The sequence below is a fragment of the Chiloscyllium plagiosum genome, unplaced genomic scaffold (genome assembly GCF_037043375.1).
Source record: "Chiloscyllium plagiosum isolate Xiang-an unplaced genomic scaffold, Cpla_swu_hap1 HiC_scaffold_9, whole genome shotgun sequence".
Taxonomy (NCBI): domain Eukaryota; kingdom Metazoa; phylum Chordata; class Chondrichthyes; order Orectolobiformes; family Hemiscylliidae; genus Chiloscyllium; species Chiloscyllium plagiosum.
In genome coordinates, this window is record NW_028270147.1 from 82,780,128 (window position 1) to 82,807,110 (window position 26,983).

At 40.6% G+C, this 26,983-nt stretch overlaps 1 protein-coding gene and 1 long non-coding RNA gene across 3 annotated transcripts in view; one reads left to right on the forward strand and one right to left on the reverse strand.

Moving 5' to 3' along the window:
• Window positions 1-4,024, reverse strand: part of LOC122554599 (uncharacterized) — a 70,235-nt gene extending 66,211 nt beyond the window's left edge. For both annotated transcript variants that reach the window (XR_015758198.1, XR_015758197.1), the window contains exon 1: window positions 3,940-4,024. This is a non-coding gene — a long non-coding RNA (uncharacterized LOC122554599). The remainder of the gene's footprint in view (window positions 1-3,939) is intronic.
• LOC122554598 (dynamin-3-like) overlaps window positions 1-26,983 on the forward strand; it is a 215,331-nt gene that overhangs the window by 183,209 nt on the left and 5,139 nt on the right. The window contains exons 19-20 of the mRNA XM_043699882.2: window positions 3,275-3,501; window positions 12,022-12,249. Of these exons, the coding sequence (XP_043555817.1) occupies window positions 3,275-3,501; window positions 12,022-12,249 (455 nt within the window). The remainder of the gene's footprint in view (window positions 1-3,274; window positions 3,502-12,021; window positions 12,250-26,983) is intronic.

The window sequence follows — 26,983 nt, forward strand, 5'->3', positions numbered from 1 at the left end:
CCATGGCAGGGTCGTGTGGTGTAGTGATCAGTGTTGATTTGCTGCGAACTATGTCTTTAAGGTTTGGCGGTTGTTTGAAGGCGAGAAGTAGAGGTTCGATTGGTCCTTGGGTGTTAGGTTTCTGTAAAAAAAAAAAATCTGTAGTGTCGTGACATAAGCTGGGAGCTCCTTGGATAATGGGATTCAAGTTGCCCTCGACGTAGCCAGAGAGGTTCTCACACGAGGTCCCATTGCCCGATATGATGTGACGTGCAGGTGTGTTGGCTTTGTGTATCTTCAGAAGGTAGAAGAAGTCTCCTCTGGGAGAACTATGTGGGATGAGAGGGCATAGGATACTCTGAAGGTCTGGATCAAGGGCCTTGATCAATCATTTGAGTCAACAGTTGTATTTTTTGGTTGGATCATCAGGTAGTTGTCTGTAGTATTCCTGGTTGTTCAGTTGTCGGTATGCGTCTTTGCAGTAGTCTGTTCTGTTTGTATGATAATGTTCCTTCTTTGTCTGCTGGTGTGATGACAATGTTATGATTGGTCTTGAGAGCATGGATGGCGTTGCGTTGTGGTTGGGTGATGTTCTGCACTACCTTGTGAACGTGGCTGGTGAATCTGGTGTTAACGCATCTCTTGACGGCTTGACCATACATATCGAGCCTAAGGTAGCAGCCTTCTGGAAGGGTCCAAGTCAACTCTTTCTTCTTTGGTCGCTGCACCACAGATCTCCCTGTTGACTATTCTGACTTTTTCAGGCAGTGAGTTTTGGACTCCAAACACACTCTGGGTCAAATCATTACTCCTCAACTGCCCTTAAATCCCTTTTACTAATTACTTTCAATCTGTGCCTTCTCATTATTGATCACTAATGGAAATAATGCTTTCCCATTCACTCATAACTTTACATGCCTCAATTTAATCTCTCCGAAGACTTGGCTGTTTCAAAGAAAACAGCTCCAAGCCTATCCAATCTTCAGGCTGGTCTTCAAAGCCAACTGTAAGGGAGCATGAAATACACTCCATTGTCTTTGGGTCAAAATCCTGGAACTGTCACCTGAACACCATTGTGGGAGTAAACATGGAGACTGCAATGACCCAAGTAAATAGCTCAGCTGTACTTCTCAAGCAATTCAGGATGAGCATTAAACGAAGCCATTGTCTGTATTGCCCACATGCCATGAACAGATAATTAATAAAATATCATTTGTGTTCCATAATGTATCAAATATTTGTGATATGGAGGTGCCAATGTTGGACCAGGGTGGAGAAAGTTAAAAATCTCACAACACCAGGTTATAGTCCAACATGTTTATTTGGAAGTTCATGCTTTCGGAGCACTGCTCCTTCATTAGATAGCTAGCTACATGACGAAGGAGCAGCTCTTTGAAAGTTTGTACTTCCAAAGAAACCTGTTGGACTAGAATCTGGTGTTGTGTGATTTTTTAATTCAAATATTAGTAATAATCCAAAGAAAAATTAGTATTATTGACAGTACTTTAAAGTATGCTTCAATTCATGAATAAGATTTAAAAATGTCTAAATAAAAAGATTTAACACAGGATTATACTTAAAAATGCCAGTGTTATATGTTGCAAGTTTGTTCTGAATCATTCATTACAACAATACTCACCACAAGACCAGACGATATGGGAACAGAATTAAGCTGTTTGACACATTAAGACTGATCCACCATTCAATAATGATTAGAGACAAGAAAAACTGCAGATGCTGGAATCAAAAGTAGACAGGAGGAAGCTAGACGAACACAGGAAGCCAGCAGCATCAGGAGGTGCAGAAGTCAACATTTCAATGAATTACACCCTGAATGTTGACTTCTACACCACCTGATGCTGCCTGGCTTGCTGTGTTCTTCCAACATTCAATCGGCAGATATATTTCTCAACTCCATTCTCCTGCCTTCTTCCTGTGACCCTTGGTCGCCTTACTAATCAAGAAGCTATCCCTGTCCTTAAAACACTCAAAGACTTGGTCTCCATAGTCTTCTGCGGCAATATGTTCCACAGATAAACCACCTCCTCATCTCAGTTCAAAAGCGCTGTCTCCTTCATTCGGAGGCTGTGTCCTCAGGTCCTAGTCTCTCCTACTGGTAGGAATATCTGTTCCATGTCTACTCAATCCAGGCCTCTCAGTAAACATCCTCCAATATTAACATATCATTTCTCAGATACAGGACCCAAAACTACTCACAATATTCCAAATGTGGTCTGACCAGAGCCTTGTACAGCCTCAGCAGTATATCTCTTCTCTTATATTCTAGTCCCTTTGAAATGAATGCTAATGTTATATTTGCCTTCCGAACTACCAATTGAACCTGGATGTTAACTTTAAGAGTATCTTGAACTGGGTCTCTTAAGTGTCTTTGTGCTTCAGATTTCCAAAGTCTTTTCCCATTTAGAAAATAGTCTATGCCCCTGTTTTTCCTACAAAAACTTCACACATTGCATTTCATCTTCCACTTCTTTGTCCACTCTCCTAACCTGTCCAAGTCCTTTTGCAGCCTCCCTACACTACCAGTTCCTCTATCTGCAAACTTAGCAACAATGTCCTCAGTTCCTTCATTCAGATTGTTAATGTGTAGCGTGAATAGTTGTGGTCCTGTCCCTGACCCCCTGCAGAACTCCTTTAGCCACTGGCTGCCAACTTTAAAAAGACCCCTTTAATCCAATTCTCTGCCTTCTACCAGTCAGCCAATCTTCTATTCGTATCAGAGGTTCAAGGTCAATATTATCAACAGGGCCTTCCTAATCATCATAGCGTGACATCTTAAAACCGGCATGTAAATTAAAAGCTGATCTGTACATTGTTAACTGCCTCAGGCTATTTCACACTGTTGTTCAGGGTAGGTTGGGATGATTGTGTCGATTTCACCTCATATTGAGCAACAGCTGATGAGCTTACTCAGCAAACATACTTGTCACCTTAATCGAATCGACTGATTGAGAATTGGCAGAAGTTGTTTACAGAAAGTGGCTGAGTTGAAAGTAATTTTTCTTTTTTAAATATTAATGGAAGTATTAAACCAAAATCCATAACTGGCAGTATTACTTGGCTAACAAATAGTTTAATGTTGTAATCTATTCAATGTCTATACTGATTCATTTCCAACAGCTGTCTTAATGAAATAGCAAAATAGTGATGTTAAATACCGTTTCAGATAGTTTAATTGAACTTTTCTGAACTTGTGGGGAACTGTTACACAATGCAGATAGAGTTTAACATAAAATTAGCAAGATGTTCATGTCACGGTTTTAAATCTGTTCCATAGACGAAAGACTTTATCAATGCAGAGCTGTTAGCAAAACTGTATTCCTCAGAGGATCAGAACACCTTGATGGAGGAATCCCCTGAACAGGCTCAACGGCGTGATGAAACTCTACGCACGTACAATGCCATCTGTGAAGCACTGAATATTATCGGCGACATCAACACTAACACGATATCGGTTCCTTTACCCCCTCCTGTTGATGACTCCTGGCTACATTCAGGGTGCAGGTATGAATCCAGAAATGATAGCTTAAGTGCCAGCTTCACATTAATTATTCTTAACTTTAATTCACTAAGAAGTTATATTAATATATTTATTTTAAAATAACAATATTTGTTTCACAGATCCGGAATGGTTATATTCATGATTCCACATTCCCATGCATTGACCTAAAATGGCTTTACTCTCCCCTATCACTGTGTCTCAGCCTCAACCTCTGAAGTCCCACTGTCTTTAAATTTGTGTCCTGAACCTGAATTTGGGTGTAAAACTCATGTTTTATTTCTTATCCTGCAGGATCGTTACTTGGGTAATAATCTCCACCGTCCCCTTACAACCTGCTGGTCTTTTAATATTACTTTCTGTCATCTTGTTCAGCTTCTTGTCCTCCTGCACAGAACTTGTTTGAATGCACTATTTGCCCGTTTCTATGACAAAGTGGCTACCTTTCAGGTTTTGGTGTAGGTGGAGGTCATCCAGTTTGTAGATCTTCTCATGGATCTGAGAGTATTCCCAGTTTCCCAGGAATCAGAAACCACCATTCTTCTAGCCTTGAATTGACAATCAGTGTTTTCTTTCCCTGTCAGGAAGGAAATCAGAAGCATCCTATTAATAAAACTATGGCTCACAGTTATGTATACTCCAACTGTGCAGCCTGTGCTCTCAGGCATTAGCAATTTGATATGAGCATAAATATAAATTTCTAAAAACAAGTATTGCAAAGATAAGCCCTTCCATTTTAATAAAAGACAGATATCTGATTCATGCCAGTACATTAATCCAAATTCTACTGAATTGTTTCAGAAGTAATTCACAAAAAATTGTTCTTCCAACTTAAGATAAGTTAATCAAGTCTCCTGTATACTTCCTAATTTTACGTGTTTATCCACAATCAGTTACCCTTCTTGCAATGACATTTCTTTGAGCCGAGAAGTTCAGTAATTATTGTTTTCTACACATGATTACAGGATGGTATTCCAGTTAGATCGGATGGCTATATTGTGATATTGTGGTGATTTTACTGGATCAGTAATCCAGAGACTCAGATTAGTGCTTTGGAGAGATGGGTTGTTGAAATTTAAATTCAGTGTATTAAATCTGAATTGAAAAGCTTGTCTCAGTAATGGTGACCATGAAACCATTATCAGCTGTTGTAAAAATATAACTGGTTTGTAAGTGTCCTTTATGAAAGGGAATCTGGAAGAGGAGGTTGGTTACAACCTGACAATAGTCTTTAGACTGGAGTGCTTCCATGTTTTCAATATGCTTCCATGTTTCTCCATTCAAGGATTGCCTTGTACTCGTCTGTGCTGAACTTGTTCGACTTGTTTATCATCCCTTCGACAACTTTCACTGCTGCCTCAGCATTCCCATTTCACTGAGGATAGTGTGGAGACAGTATATGATATTGGCTTTCCCATTACTTTATGAAGCAGTTGAATTCTTCACTCATGAACTGAGGGTCATTGCCATTCATCACAATGTCTGGATTGTTGTAACATCAGGCATTTTACTATCTCACTGGTCATTGTTGCATGCAGAATGATTTAGCTTCTTGTCCTGTTTGTCCTATTTAGGACATGCATTTCTTATTTCTATGTGACGTGCTCCGCAGTATTTACATTCTGCTCTTGATCTTTCTGCTGGCTTTTCTGTATATATTTGTTTTTACAATGTTGCTCTTATTTAGCCTGGAATGTCTTGTGGTATCATGCAAAGCCTCACCTGTCCTCCCATTAAAATGCTGTGATGGACAATTAATTACCTTAGAGTTTCTGCACATGTTGATAGCTTTCTCAGGAACATGTTTTTCCTCTCAGTAGATGTGCTTTTATAACAGGATCATTTATGTCTCCTTCTGTTGAGATCACCTTTTAATTGTTCTAACTCTCATAATTCAATTAAATGCCTCAGTCTCCCACCATAAGCTCTGATATTGAGCACTTACCATTCATAAGTGACATTAATATGTGGTTCAAAGTGGGATTTCAAAGCCTTCTAAATCTCCTCAGCCTAGCCTTTCTACTCTCCAGAGAGATCTTGGCAGCAATACAGCTTTTAGCACTTTTCTGCCCCAGCACTGATAGCAGTGTTGCTCCTTATAATTGTTCAGTTTTTAAAAATTAATTCTGTAACTGTTTCATAGTTTTGACTTTGAATCAAAAACAAAACCTTTCTTTTACTTGGTTTCACAGTAGCAGGGAGTGGAAAATACACTGCCATTTTGAAATGCCCTGTGTTTTAAAGTTGCAGACTTCTTTTCTTAACATATTATTTGCCAAGCTGGAAGTTTTTGTTGCAAACGTTTCGTCCCCTGGCTAGGCGACATCATCAGTGCTTGGGAGCCTCCTGCGAAGCGCTTCTTTGATGTTTCCTCCGGTGTTTATAGTGGTCTGTCCCTGCCGCTTCCGGTTGTCAGTTTCAGCTGTCCGCTGTAGTGGTTGGTATATTGGGTCCAGGTCGATGTGTTTGTTGATGGAGTTTGTGGATGAATGCCATGCCTCTAGGAATTCCCTGGCTGTTCTCTGTCTGGCTTGCCCTATGATAGTAGTGTTGCCCCAGTCGAATTCATGTTGCTTGTTGACTGCGTGTGTGGCTACTAAGGATAGCTGGTCGTGTCGTTTCGTGGCTAGTTGATGTTCATGTATGCGGATTGTTAGCTGTCTTCCTGTTTGTCCTATATAGTGTTTTGTGCAGTCCTTGCATGGTATTTTGTACATTACATTAGTTTTGCTCATGTTGGGTATCGGGTCCTTCATTCTGGTGAGTTGTTGTCTGAGCGTGGCTGTTGGTTTGTGTGCCGTTATGAGTCCTAGGGGTCGCAGCAGTCTGGCTGTCAGTTCTGAGATGCTCCTGATGTATGGTAGTGTGGCTAGTCCTTTTGGTTGTGGTATGTCCTTGTTCCGTGGTCTTTCTCTTAGGCATCTGTTGATGAAGTTGCGCGGGTATCCGTTTTTGGCGAATACCTTGTTTAGGTGTTCCTCTTCTTCTTTTTGCAGTTCTGGTGTACTGCAGTGTGTTGTGGCCCTTTTGAATAGTGTCCTGATGCAACTTCGTTTGTGGGTGTTGGGGTGGTTACTTTCATAGTTTAGGACTTGGTCTGTGTGTGTGGCTTTCCTGTATACCCTTGTAGTGAATTCTCCGTTCGGTGTTCTCTGTACCATCACGTCTAGGAATGGGAGTTGGCTATCCTTTTCTTCTTCTCTCGTGAATCAGATTCCTGTGAGTGTGGCGTTGATGATCCGGTGTGTTTTTTCTATTTCCGTGTTTTTAATGATTACAAACGTGTCATCGACATATCTGACCCAGAGTTTGGGTTGAATTTGTGGTAGGACTGTTTGTTCTAACCTTTGCATAACTGCCTCTGCTATGAGTTCCGAGATTGGTGATCCCATGGGTGTTCCGTTGATTTGTTCGTATATCTGGTTGTTGAATGTGAAGTGTGTTGTGAGGCACAAGTCCAGTAGTTTAAGTATGCCGTCTTTGTTGATAGGTTCAGCGTCCTGTTTTCTGTTCTGTATGTCCAGTAGGTTGGCTATTGTTTCTCTGGCTAGGGTTTTGTCAATCGAAGTGAACAGTGCAGTCATGTCGAATGATATCATGGTTTCTTCTTTGTCTATGTGTATATTTCTGATGATGTCCAAGAATTCCTGTGTTGATTGTATAGAGTGTTTGGATCCGCTGACCAGGTGTTTCAGTTTCTGTTGTAGTTCTTTGGCCAGTTTGTATGATGGTGTCCCTGGTAGTGATACTATGGGTCTGAGTGGGATGTCTGGTTTGTGTACTTTAGGTAATCCATAGAATCTGGGGGTGTTGTTGCTTTCCGGTTTCATTCTTTGTAGGTCAGCTCTGGTTATCTGTCTGTTTTTTTGTAGATTCCTTAGTGTGTTATTTATCCTATTGGTGAGTTGTGGTGTGGGGTCAAATTCCTTCATTTGGTAGGTGTTGATATCTGCAAGTAGTTGTTGTACTTTTTGGATGTAATCAGATTTATCTAGTATGACCATCATTCTGCCTTTATCTGCTGGTAGTATGATTATGTTCTTATCGTTTCTTAGTGATTTCAGTGCTTCCCTCTCCTTGGTGTTGAGGTTATGTGTTTGTCTTTTCCTTATTATCATAGGTACGACAGTTTGTCTCACTGTTTGTTGTGTCTCTTCTGTCAGTCCATTGTTCTTGAGTGTGCATTCTAGTGCTGCTAGGAAGTCTGCTGTCTTGGCGTCCCCGTGGTTGTAGTTGAGCCCCTTGGCCAGTATTGTTCTTTCCGTGTCTGTGAGCTGTCTGTGGGAGAGGTTTTTAACCCAGGTGTGTGTTGTAGTGTCCTCTTTGTTGTGTGTTAGTTTGGCCATTTTTTCTTTTAGTGCCGTTTTTTTGCGGTGTGTTGTCCTGTTCTGTCCTATGGTGATGGCCTGTTCTATGGTCCGGGTCCATTCACAATTAGTGGTTTTTGAAATTAACGACTTTTGGCGCGCAATTTCTTGTTTGTACTTGTGGAGTCGGTCGTGCGCGTCTGTGATCATTACCTGGATCATCCTGAATCCGTTCTGCTTGGCTGTTTCCCTGGCTTGTGGGTTGTTGACTGGCGGTCTGTATCTGACACATTGTGGGAGGATTCGATTCTTTCGGCATTCGTGTAGGAACCGGAGTTGTTGGTATGTGGCGCTTAGTCGGTTAGCGCAGGATTCCCATTTCCTGGCTTGTCTCAGCGTCTCTCGCCCGTAAGTGTTCAAAGTTTGTGCGAAGATTTGTAGCTCGGGTGCTCGTTGTTGTAGTTCTGTTCGCCGAGCTGGAAGTTTTTGTTGCAAACGTTTCGTCCCCTGGCTAGGCGACATCATCAGTGCTTGGGATTCACGAGAAAAGAAGAAAAGGATAGCCAACTCCCATTCCTAGACGTGATGGTACAGAGAACACCGAACGGAGAATTCACTACAAGGATATACAGGAAAGCCACACACACAGACCAAGTCCTAAACTATGAAAGTAACCACCCCAACACCCACAAACGAAGCTGCATCAGGACACTATTCAAAAGGGCCACAACTCACTGCAGTACACCAGAACTGCAAAAAGAAGAAGAGGAACACCTATACAAGGTATTCGCCAAAAACGGATACCCGCGCAACTTCATCAACAGATGCCTAAGAGAAAGACCACGGAACGAGGACATACCACAACCAAAAGGACTAGCCACACTACCATACATCAGGAGCATCTCAGAACTGACAGCCAGACTGCTGCGACCCCTAGGACTCATAACGGCACACAAACCAACAGCCACGCTCAGACAACAACTCACCAGAACGAAGGACCCGATACCCAACATGAGCAAAACTAATGTAATGTACAAAATACCATGCAAGGACTGCACAAAACACTATATAGGACAAACAGGAAGACAGCTAACAATCCGCATACATGAACATCAACTAGCCACGAAACAACACGACCAGCTATCCTTAGTAGCCACACACGCAGACAACAAGCAACATGAATTCGACTGGGACAATACTACTATCATAGGGCAAGCCAGACAGAGAACAGCCAGGGAATTCCTAGAGGCATGGCATTCATCCACAAACTCCATCAACAAACACATCGACCTGGACCCAATATACCAACCACTACAGCGGACAGCTGAAACTGACAACCGGAAGCGGCAGGGACAGACCACTATAAACACCGGAGGAAACATCAAAGAAGCGCTTCGCAGGAGGCTCCCAAGCACTGATGATGTCGCCTAGCCAGGGGACGAAACGTTTGCAACAAAAACTTCCAGCTCGGCGAACAGAACCACAACAACGAGCACCCGAGCTACAAATCTTCGCACAAACTTTGAAATATTATTTGCCACTTAGAACATAGAACTTAGAACAATACAGCACAGAACAGGCCCTTCGGCCCACGATGTTGTGCCGAACATTTGTCCTAGCTTAAGCACCCATCCATGTACTTATCCAATTGCCGCTTAAAGGTCGCCAATGATTTTGACTCTGCCACTCCCACAGCGCATTCCATGCCCCCACCACTCTCTGGGTAAAGAACCTCCCCCTGACATCCCCCCATGCCTTCCACCCTTCACCTTAAATTTATGTCCCCCTTGTAACACTCTGTTGTATCCGGGGAAAAAGTTTCTGACTGTCTACTCTATCTATTCCTCTGATCATCTTATAAACCTCTATCAAGTCACCCTTCATCCTTCGCCATTCCAATGAGAAAAGGCCTAGCACTCTCAACCTATCCTCGTACGACCTATTCTCCATTCTAGGCAACATCCTGGTAAATCTTCTCTGCACCCTCTCCAAAGCTTCCACATCTTTCCTAAAGTGAGGCGACCAGAACTGCGCACAGTACTCCAAATGTGGCCTAACCAAGGTCCCGTACAGCTGCAACATCACTTCACGACTCTTGAATTCAATCCCTCTGCTAATGAACGCTAATACACCATAGGCCTTCTTACAAGCTCTATCCACCTGAGTGGCAACTTTCAAAGATCTATGAACATAGACCCCAAGATCACTCTGCTCCTCCACCTAACTAAGAACCCTACCGTTAACCCTGTATTCCGCATTCTTATTTGTCCTTCCAAAGTGGACAACCTCACACTTGACAGGGTTGAACTCCATCTGCCACTCCTCAGCCCAGCTCTGCATCATATCTAAGTCTCTTTGCAGCCGACAACAGCCCTCCTCACTATCCACAACTCCACCAATCTTCGTATCATCTGCAAATTTACTGACCCACCCTTCGACTCCCTCTTCCAAGTCATTAATAAAAATTACAAACAGCAGAGGACCCAGAACTGATCCCTGCGGAACTCCACTTGTAACTGGGCTCCAGGCTGAATATTTACCATCTACCACCACTCTCTGACTTCGACCGGTTAGCCAGTTTTCTATCCAGCTGGCCAAATTTCCTTCTATTCCCTCTATCCCTTCTTTCACTAACAGGCTGTCTGACAGCTCTGAAAAGCAACACACTTTCTGTTGCTCAACTCTGACCTCGTGTTACAAGTGGTGTGTGCAATGGTTCCCAATGATTGCACACACAGGCACTTACAGAAGAGGTAGAGGTCACGTGCTTGTGACAAGCCAGCTACATTTCACCAAATGCCAACAACATGGAGTTGAATCCTTGGTTGAGGTAGATTCAAGTTCATGATTCAGCAGATGGTCAACTTTAGGAAAAGAAGATATTATTTTGTAACCCTTGATCCTGTCCTCATGTGTATACACATGTCATGCTTTTAAAAATTTGTCAATTAATACAATTGTTTTCATGGAGATCAAATCGAAGTGCTCATAGCTTTTTGTGAAGGGGGGCCTTCAAATCCCCTATGTTCCCCATGGCTTAATTTGTACATTCACATTCCGGTTCTCAGCTCACATTACAAGTCAAGTAACCACAATTTTAAAAAACACGGATAACATCACCCCTCAAACTATGTATGTCAATCTTAGTTAAATTGATGTTTTTTGGTTAAAATAATTTTGGTTCCATAAATCATTCTTTTCAACTTCGAAGTCCTAGGTTTAGAATTCAGCTTGTTACTCTTTTCTTCGTCCTGCTAAACATATCAATGTTCTTTTGGAAGATACACTAAAACTTTTATCGGAAGAAATGTTTTGTTTCTTCTGGCTGTTTAGCAGGGATTATTCAAATATAAATATTCTGAACCTAAATCATTCATTTTCATTCGCTCTTTGTGGAAATCCTGGCTCAATACCATGATACTTCCCTCCTTAAGTGGAATTTTGCAACTGTTACACTATCCAAACTCCTTTTTTGACCTTAAATAATCTCTAAATATTTTAGCAACCATCTGTTTTTCTCTGCAAGCACTTTGTGCAGTTTTTTTCGAAAAGAAATTAAATAAAACGTCGACAAAGTGCAAAGAAAGACTGAATAAAGGAAGTGTTTTATGACAAAATTGAGATCATTTAAATCAGTTTTAAAAAGGCAATATTCTGTTGATGTATGTATTTGGTATCATTTGGAGGCTATAAAATATTTTTAAAGCAATAGTATTTAAAATAGTACTGATGTTTCGTTATCTTCAATTTATTTGTCCAATCTTTTTCCAGTACAGTGTCCATTATCAATCCTTTCATAATGACCTAAAATCTAGACCATCAGAGGGATAAAGTCTGTTGTCCCTATACCTCAGCACTGGTCTTTATGCTCAAGGAGAGAATTCTGAATTTCACTTGCATCAGTTTTCCATTTTCCAACCTTATGGTGATTTTGAATGAGACTGCTGATTAACTTTTACATAATGGGTATAAAGAATAGTTCTTCATTTAGTAGTGTTGCAATCTTCAGAGTAAAGGCATTTCTTGTATCAGTTTGGACTCATATGTGGAATCCAGAGATGAATGCTTACCTGCCTGCCTTTCTCAACTGTCCTGATTTGTTATCATTTTCAAATGTAATACAATCGTGTGTAAAGAAACAAGAGTAATTTGTATTTACATGGCAGTTACATTCGACGTGATTAAGGAATAACTCCAAATGAACTTAATATATTGCAGAGCACCATCTTCCTGTCCTGCACCTCAACACTGGCACCCCATAGCTGGTCATCCACCAGGCAGACCATTTGGACAAGGCACTACCTCATTCACTCCACCTATAGGAGCACCTCCCATTCCGTCCCGACCAGGGGCCCTCCACAACCTCTGTATTTCCAGCAACGCTGACTTAGTTAGATGTCCCCCACAGATCCCTTCAAGGCCCACACGTGTTACCAACGTCCCAAGGTGAGTAGTAACTTTGATCTCCAAACTCTTGATTAACGTTCTTGTTTTTCTTTGCCTTAAATCAACTCTGCAGTCGAGTGCAGTGCCCTGATTCAACACTTGGTCCATAATGAAACATTGTTTCAGCTTGTTTAATTAATGGCAGGACAGCCAGAAAATCAAGTCAGAAGTAAAGTGGCATGCTCCTGTACCCTTGCAGTTGTTTGATGTAAGTTTTATGGTCGGAAAAATACAAACATTGTTTCATTTATGAAGTTTGGTTGGTAGTTGTGGGCAGGGTGTGGGGACTAACATGCACTTCTTCCTTGCAATGTTGGCAATGTGTGTGACTTATATTCCTTACTGTTGTTGAAAATTGTTACTGTTGTTGGAAATTATGTGCATGACTGTTTTTTGGCTATGCACATCATGATGTGCAGCGTTTTGGTTTAAAGAAAGCCTTCACCTCCGAAAGGAAAGTGCATTTTGGCTGTGAAGAGTGGTGAGGGATCTTTAAAATGTGAATTGGGACAGCATAGATCAAGGGGATCCTGTCAGTGGACTGACTGTCTTAGTGCACAACATGGAGAGGAGTGTTAGCCTGAAAAGAGAGAGAGCCAGGAAATCCTCCAAACACAGTGGGAAGACGTAGCAATGGGGTTCAACTGCAGGAATGTATCTCTAATAACATTGGTGTGGTACTGTAGGGGTAAAAGTTTAATGATTAGGCATGAATTGTCAGAATGGATGACTTCAGTCTTCAAATGACACATCCTTCCAACTACACCATTAGCCTCATTCTCAGCTTGCTGCGCTACACCCTATTGACCATCAACAATCTCAATCAACGTTTCAGTAAATGCACTTTACAATGGCTTCAGACATAGTAATTTTGTGCAAGCCCTCACCCACATAGTACAGCTTGCAACCACTGGCAGCTATCCAAGCAAGACTGCTGTGTCACCCAAATATATCACGAGACACTCCGTGACACACTTCCTTCTTCCTTGTAGGAGAAAGTGTCCCATAACAGGAAGCAGCAGAGAAGAATTGGAGGAAGACAAGCGCATGTGTTTATTTTTTAACATATTCAGGGAGTGTGGCTGATACTGAGAGACCTATATTAATTGAGCATCTCTAAATGTCTTTGAGAGATAATGTTGAGCTGCCTTTTTGAAATGCTGCAGTCCAAGGGATGATAGTACTCCCATGGTGTTATGTAGGGTGTTCAGAATGGTGACAAAGGATGATGAAGGTTTGATGTTCTGTTTTAAAGTTCGAATATTGTGTGTCTGGAAAGGGGAACTTGTAGGTGGTAGTGTAGTCTTTGTTCTTTTATATGGTAAAGATCACAGGTTTGGGAGGTATTCCCAAATACCCCTGTGCTTGTTGTCATGGAAAAGGCTATTGCTGAGGCCATGGCCAGTGGAGGGGCCTAAAAGATTGGTGATGAAGATGTCTGTTTATTAAATAGTCCATCTTTTTTCCAACCTCTTGTTCTTCCTGCAATCTCATGTGACTTGCAGATGATGTATGCAAACTCTTCTCCCTTTCTCCTCTCCTCTTACCACAGCCTATCCCTTATTCTGTTATAATTTCAGAAACCCAAGCACTGGAACTGTTCCGGTGGAAGGAGGAATATAAAGAAGGCTGTGAAGAAAAAGGGAAAAGAAGTACCAGTTAACATTACACTCTCAGTCACTTGCTTAAGAGAGTGTTGCTGCATGTGGTTTAGCAGCTAGCACTCAGCTTGTAGTGAGTAACCAAATTCCAATATGGAGGAACCAAAATGTGGGGAATTAATAAAGCAAGGGCCGGTTCACTGCAGAGTTAGGTCATATAGCAGATGTGCTAAAGAGCAGTCAGATGAGGACTGGACCATGGAGAAACCCAGCTCCACTGTGGCATGAGGCACTGTCAGGCCTGACCCTTCCTTTTCAACATAGAACATCTGTGGATGATACCATACCTGATGACCAATAGCAGAGTTCCCACTACAATACAAAAAGATTTTCACCAAAAGTTTGTGTGCTGCAGTGAAAGATCAGATTGCTCCCATCATAGCCCTTGATACCATTGTTCGGGGTGTTTATCAATTTTCAAAAAGGATTGAAATTCTTTGTGTAGGAGTAGGATTGCCAAAGAGCCACCTCAGGAGAGCTCCAAAAAAAACACAGGCCTGCTGTTCTCTTTCAAGAGAATTCCCATTCTTCCCATACCCTTGAGCTTGAGTCAGCCAGTTGTCCCAGATTTCTGAGAGAGTACAGTCTGAAAGCTAGCTCACCATGTCCAAAGCTGCTCAATGTTGACCTCAAAGACAGTCTGTGGTCTCACCTGAAGGTCAGCAGCCTTCCAGCATCCGTATTGCAGCCAATGGGAGCCACTGTTTTGGATTGTGAGAGTATGTAAAAGTATGAAGGGAGTACGCAAGGGAAGTTTTGTACATTTTATGCAATGAGTGAACTGATAACACTTGTTGGGAATATATATTTCTGGTGTTTGTTTTTACTTGTTTTATGTCAGAAAAGAGCACAATGAGATGGTCATTGATAGAGGAAAGGTAAGGAATGTGGGACTATTGGTGAATGGTTACGAGTACCATTGATGAATAATTTTATCATGTAACAACCAAGCAGAAAGGACCTATATACTTTATTGCCTCTGTTCGTGGTCTTCATATTGCACTTCTTCCTCCTCCTCCTGCTTCTCATCTTATTACCAATTTGTAACAGCATGGACTGCCTCCTCATGAAGCCAGATTATGCAGCATGGAACATACCATTACACAGCTGAAGACTGCAGCATTCCTCCAGAGTGGAAAAAATAAAAGGAAGCATTGGTTGAGGATATTGATCTTGTGATTTGTCACATTCCTGCTGTGCACAGGTCTCTGGGCTTTGAACCATAGACATGAGCTGGGCGACGAGTTGATAATCCTTGTTGATCAGTATACGACCTTTGGCTTATATGACTTACAAAGAACTACTGGAGATTGAAGGAATTGTGACTGGGTTAACAGACTTTGGCCAGCATGGTACACTGACTATTGTCACACGCCAGCTGGACAGTGAGGGAGTGAACTCCCCTTCAGTTTATACATGATGCATGTATAACCAATGGCACCCTGTACTGGGAGGACGCTTTCAATCCAAGCAAAATCTAGCCATTGGGCACTCTGCTTTACTCAGGAGAGAGGGAATGAGATAAAAATGTTTCTGTGGGTGTAGCAAGCTTTGGTGTCTGCCGTTATGCAGCAGTGTACTGCAAGCCACAGGACCTATGTTTCATGGGGTTTATACAAATGAAACATCATTTTGCTGTGACATACAAGAACCTGAGGAATGTTTCTGCTTGTGGTAGAGACTAGAACTAGGGCAAACAGCTTAAAAATAAGGGGCCTCCCATTTAAGATGCAAATGAGGATTTTCTTTCTCCCAGAAAGTCAAGAGTTTGTGAGGCTGTCTTCCCCAGAAAGCACTGGAGGGAGGGTCATTGAATAATTTTAGGCGGAGATCAATAAATCTTTCTTTGTGGAAAGCAGGCTCGAGGGGCTGAATGGCCTAATGCTGCTCCAGATTTGTTTACTTGAGTCACAGGCTGTTCTTTCCCAGGTTTAACATTGTAATTCCGGTCACAGCAATTGAAAAATTTCAGCCGTGACCTCTTTCAGCGGAGTGAAAACAACTCAAGCATTGGCCCTCACAGTTAATTGATTCTTGAGTACGCTCAGTATCACAGAATCACCAAAAATTTTACAGTGCAAAAGTCAACAGTTTGGATCATTGCCCCTTTGAGCATCTCAACTATTTCTCTCTCCCTCTCTCCATCCGTCCCTTCCCCACCCCTAAGTAATCCAGCACATTCTTCCTCTTTAGATGACTCCTCAGAACGCCTCCGTTTCAAATCCCTCCATCACACACACAGACACAGCACTTCAGATTCCAACTGCTTGCTGTGTGAAACAGTCCTAACATCTCCAATCTACCTTCATAGCTGGTTCCAGGGATGAGGAACTGCATTCTTGTGAATCTTTTCTGCATCCTTTTTAATGATTCATGATGTGAGCCCTTCTCCTGCTCCCTGTTCTAACAGCTTATCCTGCTCCACATGGCCATCTCGTTATTCTCTCTGGTTGTTTACTTCCTAGAGGAAGCCCCACAATTCATTTCAACACAAGATTTCAAATGACCAAAGATCTATTTCAGCCCCAACCAGACCATTCTTTGCAAACAATGCAGAAGTTTAGCCACATCTCAGAAATTTCCAGTGATATATGGTTGCCCCAGTAGCCAGAAGAAGTAATTGAACTGAAAGCTTTAATCCCTTTAAATAGGACTGATGATGTGAGCTATATCCTGTTCGCAAAAAGCAAAACAAATCTAATTCCACCAAAAACAGAAATTGCTGGAAAGACTCAGCAGGTCTAGCAGTATCTGTGGAGAGAAATCAGAGTTAATATTTTGGGTCCAGTGACCCTTCCTCAGAATTGGTCGAATGAGCTGAAGGTTGAAATGGAATTGGGGACCAGTGCAACTCTGAGCTGGCATGAAGAGGTGCTGTTGCAGAGAGACATGAAGAGTGTGCATATAACAACTTATGGCACTCATTGTGGATCTCAAGATGCTGGGAGAACAGCTGTCTGTGGAACCTTGAACATCACAGAGATACCTATGATCCTAGGTGGATTCAAAACATGAAGGATAAAACTTGAGTTGAAATCCTTGTGGGGTGAGTTTGAGCTGGAGGCAGTTACTGAGGAATATGATGTGGCTGTGGAAATGAGTTTTAGCAAATAGCTTGTTAAACACCAGGAGCATCAGTGAAAATTAATGACTGTGGCCCAAGACAAAATAATTGGAACAGAAATCCTGTCAGAGAGAGGGGCATAACTTCTTCAAGGTGGGCACGCCTTGAAGAGATGGGGTAGTGAGCTAAAGACAAAATAAAAACCAGAAACTACTGAAAATTAGAAATAAAAACAGAAATTTCTGGAAAAGTTCAGCAGGTTTGGCAGCATCTGTGGAGAGAAATCAGAATGAATGTTTTGTATCCCGCAACCCTTCCTCAGAACTGGGAGTTCCTCATTACAGCCTTGGTACAAACATGGACAAAGGTGAAATAAGAGTGAACTCTCTTAACGTCAAAGCCGCATTTGAGCAAGTGTATCTTCAAAGGGTCATCAGAAAACTGAAACAAATGGAAATCAAGGGGAATACCTTTGGTTAGCTTTCATCATATCTCGCACAAAGGAAGATGTTCAACCACGCTGGTGGCCAATTTTATCAGACATTGTTAAAGAGTTGTTTAGGATAGTGTACTAGGCCAACAGTTTTCTGCTACTTCCCAAATGACCATCATAAGGTCAGAAATGGGGATGTTTGCTGATGATTGCAACGTACTCAGTCACATACAAAGCAGGCAGTTTGATAAACTCCACTGGCACTCAGTGTGAGCAGTGTGTACCATTCTCAAGATGCACTGCAGCATCTTGCCAAAGTTGCTTACACAGTATCTTCTAGACATGTGACAGTCTACTGTCTAGGAGAACATGGACAGCAGGTATGTGGGAGCACTAATACTTGCAAGTTCAGCTCCAGGTGACACATCCTGCTGGTTTGGAATGTCATTGCCATTTTTGCATTGTCACTGGGTAAAAGTACTGAAAGTTTCTTCCCCAGACAGCACTGTGAGTGTATCTGCAATACAAGGACTGCAATGGTTCAAGTGCATTGTTCATTACCACCTTCTCAAGGGAAAGTAGGGCTAGTCAATAAATTCTCATGTCCCACGAATGAAGAAGAAAAATCCTTTTAACATTGTCTGTCTATTCTGGTTAAGGCACAACATTGCTTGGAGTTTAATTTTAGAAGTGGCAGTACCAACTTCAGATCAGCATTTCAGATTGATTAACATCATAATTAATGGGACGGCATGGTGGCTCAGTGGATAGCACTGCTGTCTCACAGCGCCAGGGACCTGGGTTCGATTCCACCCTTGGGCAACTCTCTGTGTAGAGTTTGCATGTTCTTCGTTGGTGGGTTTCCTCTGGTTGCTCTGGTTTCTTCCCACAAGCCAAAGTTGTTCAGGTTGGCCATGCCACACTGCCCATAGTGTCCAGGGATGTGCAAGTTAGATGCATTAACCATGGGAAATACAGGGTTACGGGGATAGGTTAGATCTGGATGGGATGCTCTTTGAAGGATTGGTGTGGGCGCGATAGGTCGAATGGCCTGCTTCCACACTCTAGGGTTTCTATGATCATCAGCTCACTCTGCTGTGTTGCTGGCAGTGGTTAGACACATGTGTGCAAATCCAATTATTAAGCACTCAACCTTTGTACTTCCTATTTGAAATGTACGTGTATGTCTTGGACTTCATACTTGGTCATTAAGTGATTGTATAAGAAATAAAAAAACAGTGAAGGTTAGACTCTTTGGTTCTTAATTTTACAAACTTAAAATAATCCACAAAACCATTCTTTATGATAATTCTACAACAAAATACTTAAAAATATTGGATGAAACTTTATCTGTTTATAGGTGCTCTGATTTTCCTTTCTTGAAGCTAGGTAAAAGAAATTGGGTGAAATCAGCTGAGGGAAAATTCTACCAAAGCATTTGTTTCCAGAATGTTGCGTTTTAGCCACAGGGTTTGTTTTATGATAAAGGTTGAGCAGGTCAAGCCAAACTCCTTGAAGTTCAAAGGACTCAGTTGTGATCTCACTGGAATATATAAGATCCTGACAGGACTTGACAGGATAGATGCTGGGAGGCTGTTTCCTCTTGTGGGGGAATTCAGAACTACGGGGGGGGGGATGGGCACAGTTTCAGCGTAAGTGATCTCACATTTAAGACAGAGATGAGGCATTCCTTCTCTCATAGGATCGTTCATCTTTGGTATTCTGTAGCCCAGAGAGCAGTGGACACTGAGCCATTGAACATATTCAGACTGAATTAAGGCCGATTTTTGATCTGGAAGTTGGTGTAGGGCAGTAGGGGCAGACCAGGCAAGTGAAGCTGGGTCACAATTGGATCAGCCATGATCTTATTTGAAGGGTGGAACCTGAACGAGGTGCAGTATAGCCTACTCCTGCCCTTAATTCTTATATTTTTATCTTATAATCTTAAGTTCAAACTGTTTTGGAAGGACAAGTAAAATTCTTCAAATAATGGGGATGTACAGTAATTTTGGCTTTGCCAACAATGTCTCAGAATGAATAATAATTGATAAATGCTTACAAATATCTTCAAAAATTATCATGGCAAAAGATTGTGCTGCCAATCATTAGTTGAATTATCAGTTATGTAAAGAATCAGGTTCATTCATTTCTATATGATGCAGTGAAGCACAAGGTTCATTCTGTCACTCTTGCAGGTTGTGATATACCATCCTGCAGTACACGCTATAGGATTTATTTTGTTTAATTAAATTTGGTGTTTGTATTTGCAAGGATAAAAATTGCTTTAAATTTAAATTCAGAATGCTTATTTGAATGTCTGTGTTCTTTTTTGTCATAGCCAGTTGCAGTCACACAACTAACACTGGCACATTTACACACTGAAATTGTTGCTCAGGTTCCTCTCTGTGTAATGTGTGTATGGTTCCACTCTGATTTTCTTAAATTGATCATTTACAAGTACTTAACTTCAATTCAGTTGCCCAAACATTTAATTCACATGGTTGGAAAGTATGAATCATGGTACTATGGTCATTTGACTTTATAATGTTTTAAAACTAAAGGAAATCACATTTAGAGGTGATTGGTCTACAGTTCATTTGAGAACTTGGTGATTGAGTCAATGTTGGAATTTCACTTTCAAGAGCACCACAGAAGCCTTCAAAATTTTACTTTGGCAGCACTGCCCAGTAACTGATTATGTCCTTAGATGTGTTGCTGGAAAAGCGCAGCAGATCAAGCAGCATCCAAGGAACAGGAGAATCGATGTTTCGGGCATAAGCCCTTCTTCAGGCTTATGCCCGAAACGTCGATTCTCCTGTTCCTTGGATGCTGCCTGACCTGCTGCGCTTTTCCAGCAACACATTTTCAGCTCTGATCTCCAGCATCTACAGCCCTCACTTTCTCCTCGAAGATTATGTCCTTAGATGCCTATCTGAGGGGACTTGCGATGAAGGTCCAGAAACAGCAAACCAGCTCTATTTCTTTCACTTTTTGAGAGCTGTAGCCACCACCTACCTAGTGACTTGAGAGTTTAATGCCTCCACCCACAAGAACTAACCCAGGGACATAATTGGATCCCAAGCGTATAGGCAGCAGCTTTGTTGTCATTTCCTGGCCACTAACTTAGCACCTAAAAGAACAACCATTTCAATATTCCATTCATGCAGTACCATTTCTTGCTCTTGCCTTTTTGTTTATATCCTTTTCTTGTTCTTTATATTTTTCTCAGCCTGTAGAATTTCTACTGCACCTTGCCTGTGTATAAGAGCCTTCTACACCAACACTGAAGAGGCAATTTAGGATAAAGCTGTCTACTCAATTGATAATTCTCCACTAGCCTACATATCCACTTCCCCCACTATTAGCTACAGTTGGTACAGTATGAGCCATCTACAGAATGCACCGGGGAAAGTCACAAAGGTTCCGTGGGACCACTGCTCAAACCTACAACCTTCATTGCCTAGAATACCAAAGGGAGAAGGTGCATGGGGACACCACCACCTAAAATGCTGCTCCACCTCATTCACCAATCTGAGATGGAAATATTTTGCTCCTCAGGCGAAAGCATTGTGGGAACATCAACACGTTGTCTGCAGAGATTCAAGTGGATGGTACATCACCATTTTCTCAACACTAAGTAGCAATGTTCTCAACTTGGGTAGTGGCAATCTGAAATGAATGAAGAAATAGCTTTCTATTTGTATTCTATCTATCTTGTCATCTTATTAATGTAAATTAAACTAGTGAATAAGTGTGCTAACCTTCAAAGTAAAAGCATTATGAAACCATATAACTATGTTTTCATGATTCATACTTTCCAAGCAAGTAAATTAAATAGTTGGGCAACTGTATTAAAGTGAACCACTTGCTCAATTAGAGTTCAGATCATGAAAGTCAGTGCATACACTACACATGCTCACAAGACCAACTCAAGTAAATGTTTTAAGATTGTATCACCAGTACTTTCAATCTGCATATCTTTGTTGTATGTTTGCAATTAACTGTGACAAAAAGATAACACACAATTTCAAATAAGCAGTTGGATTTTACATTTAAACCAATATTTACTTCATTATGAATTTCAACCCAGGGTTTACTCCAGTAACCCTCTGTTTGTGGCTCATTTACCATTGCAGATTTCAGAATTTCTGAACAGACAATGGTGAGCGAAGCCTTGGTTTGATTTGAATTTTGTTTTTGATTAGCTTTCATGATTTATGCCTTTCCTTCTGCTTCTGCTTTTGCTTTACGTGGGTGTATCCTTCCCAACCAGGCTTCAGTTGAGATTTGTGCCATTTTAGAGATTTTGCTCTTGCCAAGTTATTAACTCAAATTTGCTTGTCGCTTCATATAAACAAGGAAATAGAACACTAGACTTATTCAGTAGTGATTTCGTTGGGTATAAATCAGTCGAGTAAGTTAAACATTCAAATTTCACAATCAGTTGTATCCTGGAAGTGCAGTTTTACTTTGCACAAAATATAAGGACTTAAATCCAAGCCATTTTAAGTCTATACAGGTTTTAATGGCACATTCAGTGTGGAAAGCAGTACTTTATGTACTTCTGTCATTGTGCTATCCATATGTTTTTCATAGACATTCCAGTCTGGACTGTCTTTGCTGATTATCTGTCTTTTTAGTGATTGATGCCCCGATCCCTTTTTATTTAGTGGCGGCAAGACGCTTATATAATGAGCAAAACTGCATAACATCATAGAGGAGTTCCATCTTAGCAGTTAAAGGGCTTAGAAATATCGATATCTTTGCAGGTTATAAAGCACAGCCTGTGAAAGAAATGAATGACATAAATCCTTTATGTTAAAAATTTGACTTTTTTCAAAAAAATGTTTATAATCTGGTACAAATATAATCATTCTGTTACTTGTAACTAGACCAGCATTAGACAGTACAAGTTTTCAACGTCATGCTGTCTTCTCTTTTACCTCCCACAGATGTCTCCACACATAATTTTGTGCAAATTTAAAAATATCTTTCTAAGTTTTCAGATAGTTCCAAACAAGGAGGGGCAGTTGAATCTCTACAAGCAAAGTGAGAATCTCACAGTGCTTAAAAAAAAATATGTGGGCAGGTCAGTGGTGGATGAGATTAAATATAGCCAAGTGTAGGAGAAAAGCTGGTTGACAAAATTAATTTCATCAAATAATCAAGGGTGATGATGTTTGATATTTGCAGACTCAATGCTTAATAAGTCACTAAAGACCAGTAATCAACAAGGCAAATAGAATGTTTAATTGTACAATCAGAATGGAAGAGCAAAGGTTGAAGAAAGTCAAGCTAAGAATGTGCAGTATTCTGGATAAACTTCCTCGTCTGCAATGTCCAGTTCCGCTCACTGAGACAAGAGCAGCAATTTGAATGCCTATTGCATTTTTATTAGGCCACATATATTTGAGGAATAATTGATCTCAAATATAAGCCAATCCCATTTGTTTTGCCAAAAAAAAGATGTAAAAAGTTAGACCTTTTCACAAGCACAATACGATGCACATAAAAGGAGACTGCCAGAGCTTATAACATTTGATGTTTTGCTTTGGAGCAATCTTCCAGTCAGATGTTTGGATTTTGTTGCTATTATTTTTATGCAAATTGCATTCTTAAATGTTTTTATTTTTAAAAGATGGACTAAGGTGGAAAATGATAAATGCAAATCAGATCCTGAAGTTATTTCCCCAGAGATTGTAAATAATAAGTAATTTGTTCCCACATTGTTGCAATCGATACCTCACACTCCCATCATGTTGTGATATTCCTCGGTCTTGGGTGTTCTAATTAAGCAGTTTGGAGTATGCTCTCCTCTTGGATTGCAAATACAGGGAAACATAAAAGACATCAACATTCAGGTTTAATGCCATGACGACAAGCGTTCATTATGCTCAAAAGGTGAGGAAACAGGATAGCAGTTAGAAATCACTCTGCGAAGCTGAATGATCCACTGATGTGGGCATGTGGAAATATCATTATTTTTTATTATTTTGTGAAGACAAGTGTACTGATTGTATTAAGTAGGTCCAATCTCACCTATTTCTCTTTCTACTCACTTGCTGTCAAATAAAGCTATTCAGTGATTCATATCTTGCCTTGCCTTACCAGGTATTTTCTCTGTTTTCCATTGAAAAGTTGGTGGGGCGCATGATATTCCATTCAGATCAGAAGGGGACTCTGTTGTTAAACTCCATTACTATTGTGTAAGTGGATATTGTATAAGTAAACATGTAAGTCAGCTCCAGCATCTAACAGAAATGAAATCTTATTTATGAGACCACTGAAATCAAACTTCATAGCAGACACAAATTAGTCACAATTGATGGCATTTACCTGCGATCCTGAGCTGCATCAGTGATGAATGTGATTCGGAAGATTCTGAAGGGGACTAAATTTTTAAAACCATGACATTTTTTCAAGTTCTAAATTAAAAGAAGTAATAGGTTGAATTAGTAAGGTTCTCAGTTAAAAAGAGAGCCAAGGAGAGGGAGTCTCAATCAGAGCTTGAGAAATGCAAACAGGAAACATTATATAAAGAGGAATGCAGACAGTATGAAGCTAGGGAGGAAACAATGAGAGTTTGAGGCCCAGGAGAGGGGCATCACTTTACCCTCAAGCTAACAGAGAGATGGATGTGCAGTGAGCCTGCTATATGCAAACTTGGGGATAGATAGGAAATTTGGGGACCACCACTTTATTCGGTCAAATCTTATTCCAAATTTTAAAGAGTGAAACAATATTACCTATTTTATCCGAGCTCTTAAATTGTCCACTGGTCATTACGAGGCAAAAGTGAATGACCAGCCTCCTCACAGTGGAAAGGCTCTTAGAGGAGTATATCTTGGAGAGCTTCTTTATGGTATCAGAAAGACTTGTACATCTTGTTCAATTCTCTGAGTTTATGACACGTTGGGCAAAATTATGGGAAACAAAGGAATGATGACTTGATGCTTTTAGAGAAGCGGTTATCCCATTCAAAGGCAAAAGATGTGGCTGGAAGATCAAAGCCTAATAGACTTAACTGGTCTTTGCATTTAATATCAAGTGACAGATATCTGGAAATACTTACAAATAATTTAACAACATGGCGGTTTCATCAGTTATAAAGTCTATAAAGCAACACATACTGATCAGTTTGTGGCCTCGCAAGCTTCACACAGTTGGCAGACAGGATGCCTCACACTATCCTCTGGATAAACTGGCTTTGGGAGCTGATGAACACTGTGCTGACCCTAGCCCATTAGTCCAATATTGGCCTTCTTCATTCCGTTGTGAAGCCAAGAAGATTAAAACAATATCAGGTTTTAAAACTGAGAATTGCAGGATCAAGTTTTCAGCACATTCAGAAAATTACCATACAAGATAGTAGATGTCGCTTTGCTTATGTAAGGCCTGAAACCTCATCAATGTGGGGAGGCGTTCCATCCATGACCTTTTCCATCATACAAATATCCTTTATGCTCTGAATTGAATAAGTCTGATCACAAACACAGTAGTGGCAAAAGCTATTTCAGAATATTTTGATGCTGTGATGATCCTTCTGCGTGCATGAGATCAGAAGAGTTGAAAAGCAGTCAGTGTTACTATGGAACTAGTGATCACAAAATACCAAATGAGGCAGAAAGCCCGATTCCCAGAAGGCATCATAGAAATGACTGACTGAGTTAGACAGAAGATGTAAATAGGTACAAAATACCAAATGAGGCAGTATTGAAATTTCCTATGTGGATATCAACTACCTGACACTTAGTTCTGTGAAACGTCATCCATTATTACTCCTGATATGCCCAATCATTTCAGGGCAGCAGTTGATAAGCGAATAGAACCTTGAACTATGTAGACAAAAGAATAGAACATACATAGACTGAATCTTTCTTAAACAGTATCATTTAATGGCTTGGTTAGAAGATGAGTTGACTACTTAATCAATGTTGGTTACTGATTCAGAAATGATATATTCCAGCCCTCTGAGAGCTTGAAGAGGAGCCATTAGCTATAGAGGTCAAGATTATAATCAAGACTGGTTAAACTTAAGCCTTATACACTCAAACAGAAAGTTTTTAAAATGTTTTAGAGGCATTTAAGATACTACCGAATACAGATATGGTGAATCTAAAGCACTATTTACACTCGACCAAGAGTTAAAAGTTACAGAACAGTCATATGGTGAAATGCAAAATTAATATTACACAAAGAGTAGTTAATATGTGGAACTCATTTTTAGGTGGAACAATAGAAGTAAATCCTGGAATTCTTTGAAGTATAGCTAGAGACTGATCCTAGGATATTGTAGATTCTAGTGTGTCAGATGTGTTGTCAAATGTGTTGTCTCATAATTGCTTCCTGAATGACCATGAGTCTGACTTCCAGTTCCCTAGTTGTCTAGTTTTTCAGGTTCAGCAGATTATCAAGAAATGTGCTCAGCGGGAAATAGATGCTTCTTACCTGTCATGGAAACAAAGCTGGGGAATCATGGATAATTTTCCCTTTCAGTTCCACTTGTACGATTGTAAAAGGCCTGGCGTAAATTACACATTCACCTTCTTGGGGAATGGTGTGTGGTAAAGGTGAAATATGTATTGGTTTTATTTTATTATGCCTTGAATTTCAAATGTTGTTTGTTATTCTAAGTACAAAGTCTATTCATCAGAACAGATATGAAAATATTTTTATGAATATTAGACATGAATCAAGTTTAATAAAAAAGGTTGAAATAACAACCAGAATTCTTGGATAAACACAATGTTGCGGTCAAATTATTGCGTGCATATATGAATGAATTATTAAAGTCAGGAGTTGCCTAGCACTGTATTGATGCACATGTCAAGATAGACCTGTTAGATATGCCGTCTCATAGAATACGGCTACTACTCATTGCAGTTTGAGAATGTGTTAAAGCAAATATTGAAAGTAATTGATTTAGCAGCAGCAGCAGAAAGTCATTTCACTGATACCTCCTGTATGTGAATTGTCATAATAGAAAAGGGCTCCCCCTGTAGTTTTCCCTATACATCCCACTTGCACAGTTCAAACGCTGAGTAACGTTTCAGTTATTCCGTCTGCCTGACCGTATCTGGAGTAAGCTTGTGGTAGGCATGTAACCTTAGGCTGCCAAGATATTTCGGTAGTGCAGTTCACGTTCATTTTGATACTATGTGTGTGGTTTTAAGCAGCCTTTGTCCTTAAAAGACTGTCTTGTATTCCTGCCGTCAAGAATGTCTAAGTTCTGGAACAAAACTAATATAAAGAAAAGATATAGGCCAAAGAGGGCAGTTAGCTCAAATGTATGAAGCTGTATTAAAAATAATTGGCAACATAGGCAATGCATGTCCATTTCCTCCAAAATTGAACTCCTGGAAGAGCCATTATTGCACTTTCAAGTTAATCCGAAGAATGATGTGCCCCATTAAAGTGAGGAAGAAATGACCCTTGGTGCGTTAAAGTTCATCAAGAGAAGAACATCTGCAGCTCATGCAGTCAAGTATATTCCAGACACCAAGGATCACTGTGGAACCTGTCAGGCCAATTATGTTTGTATTCATCTATTTGACATTCTGCTTGGTCAAACATGCC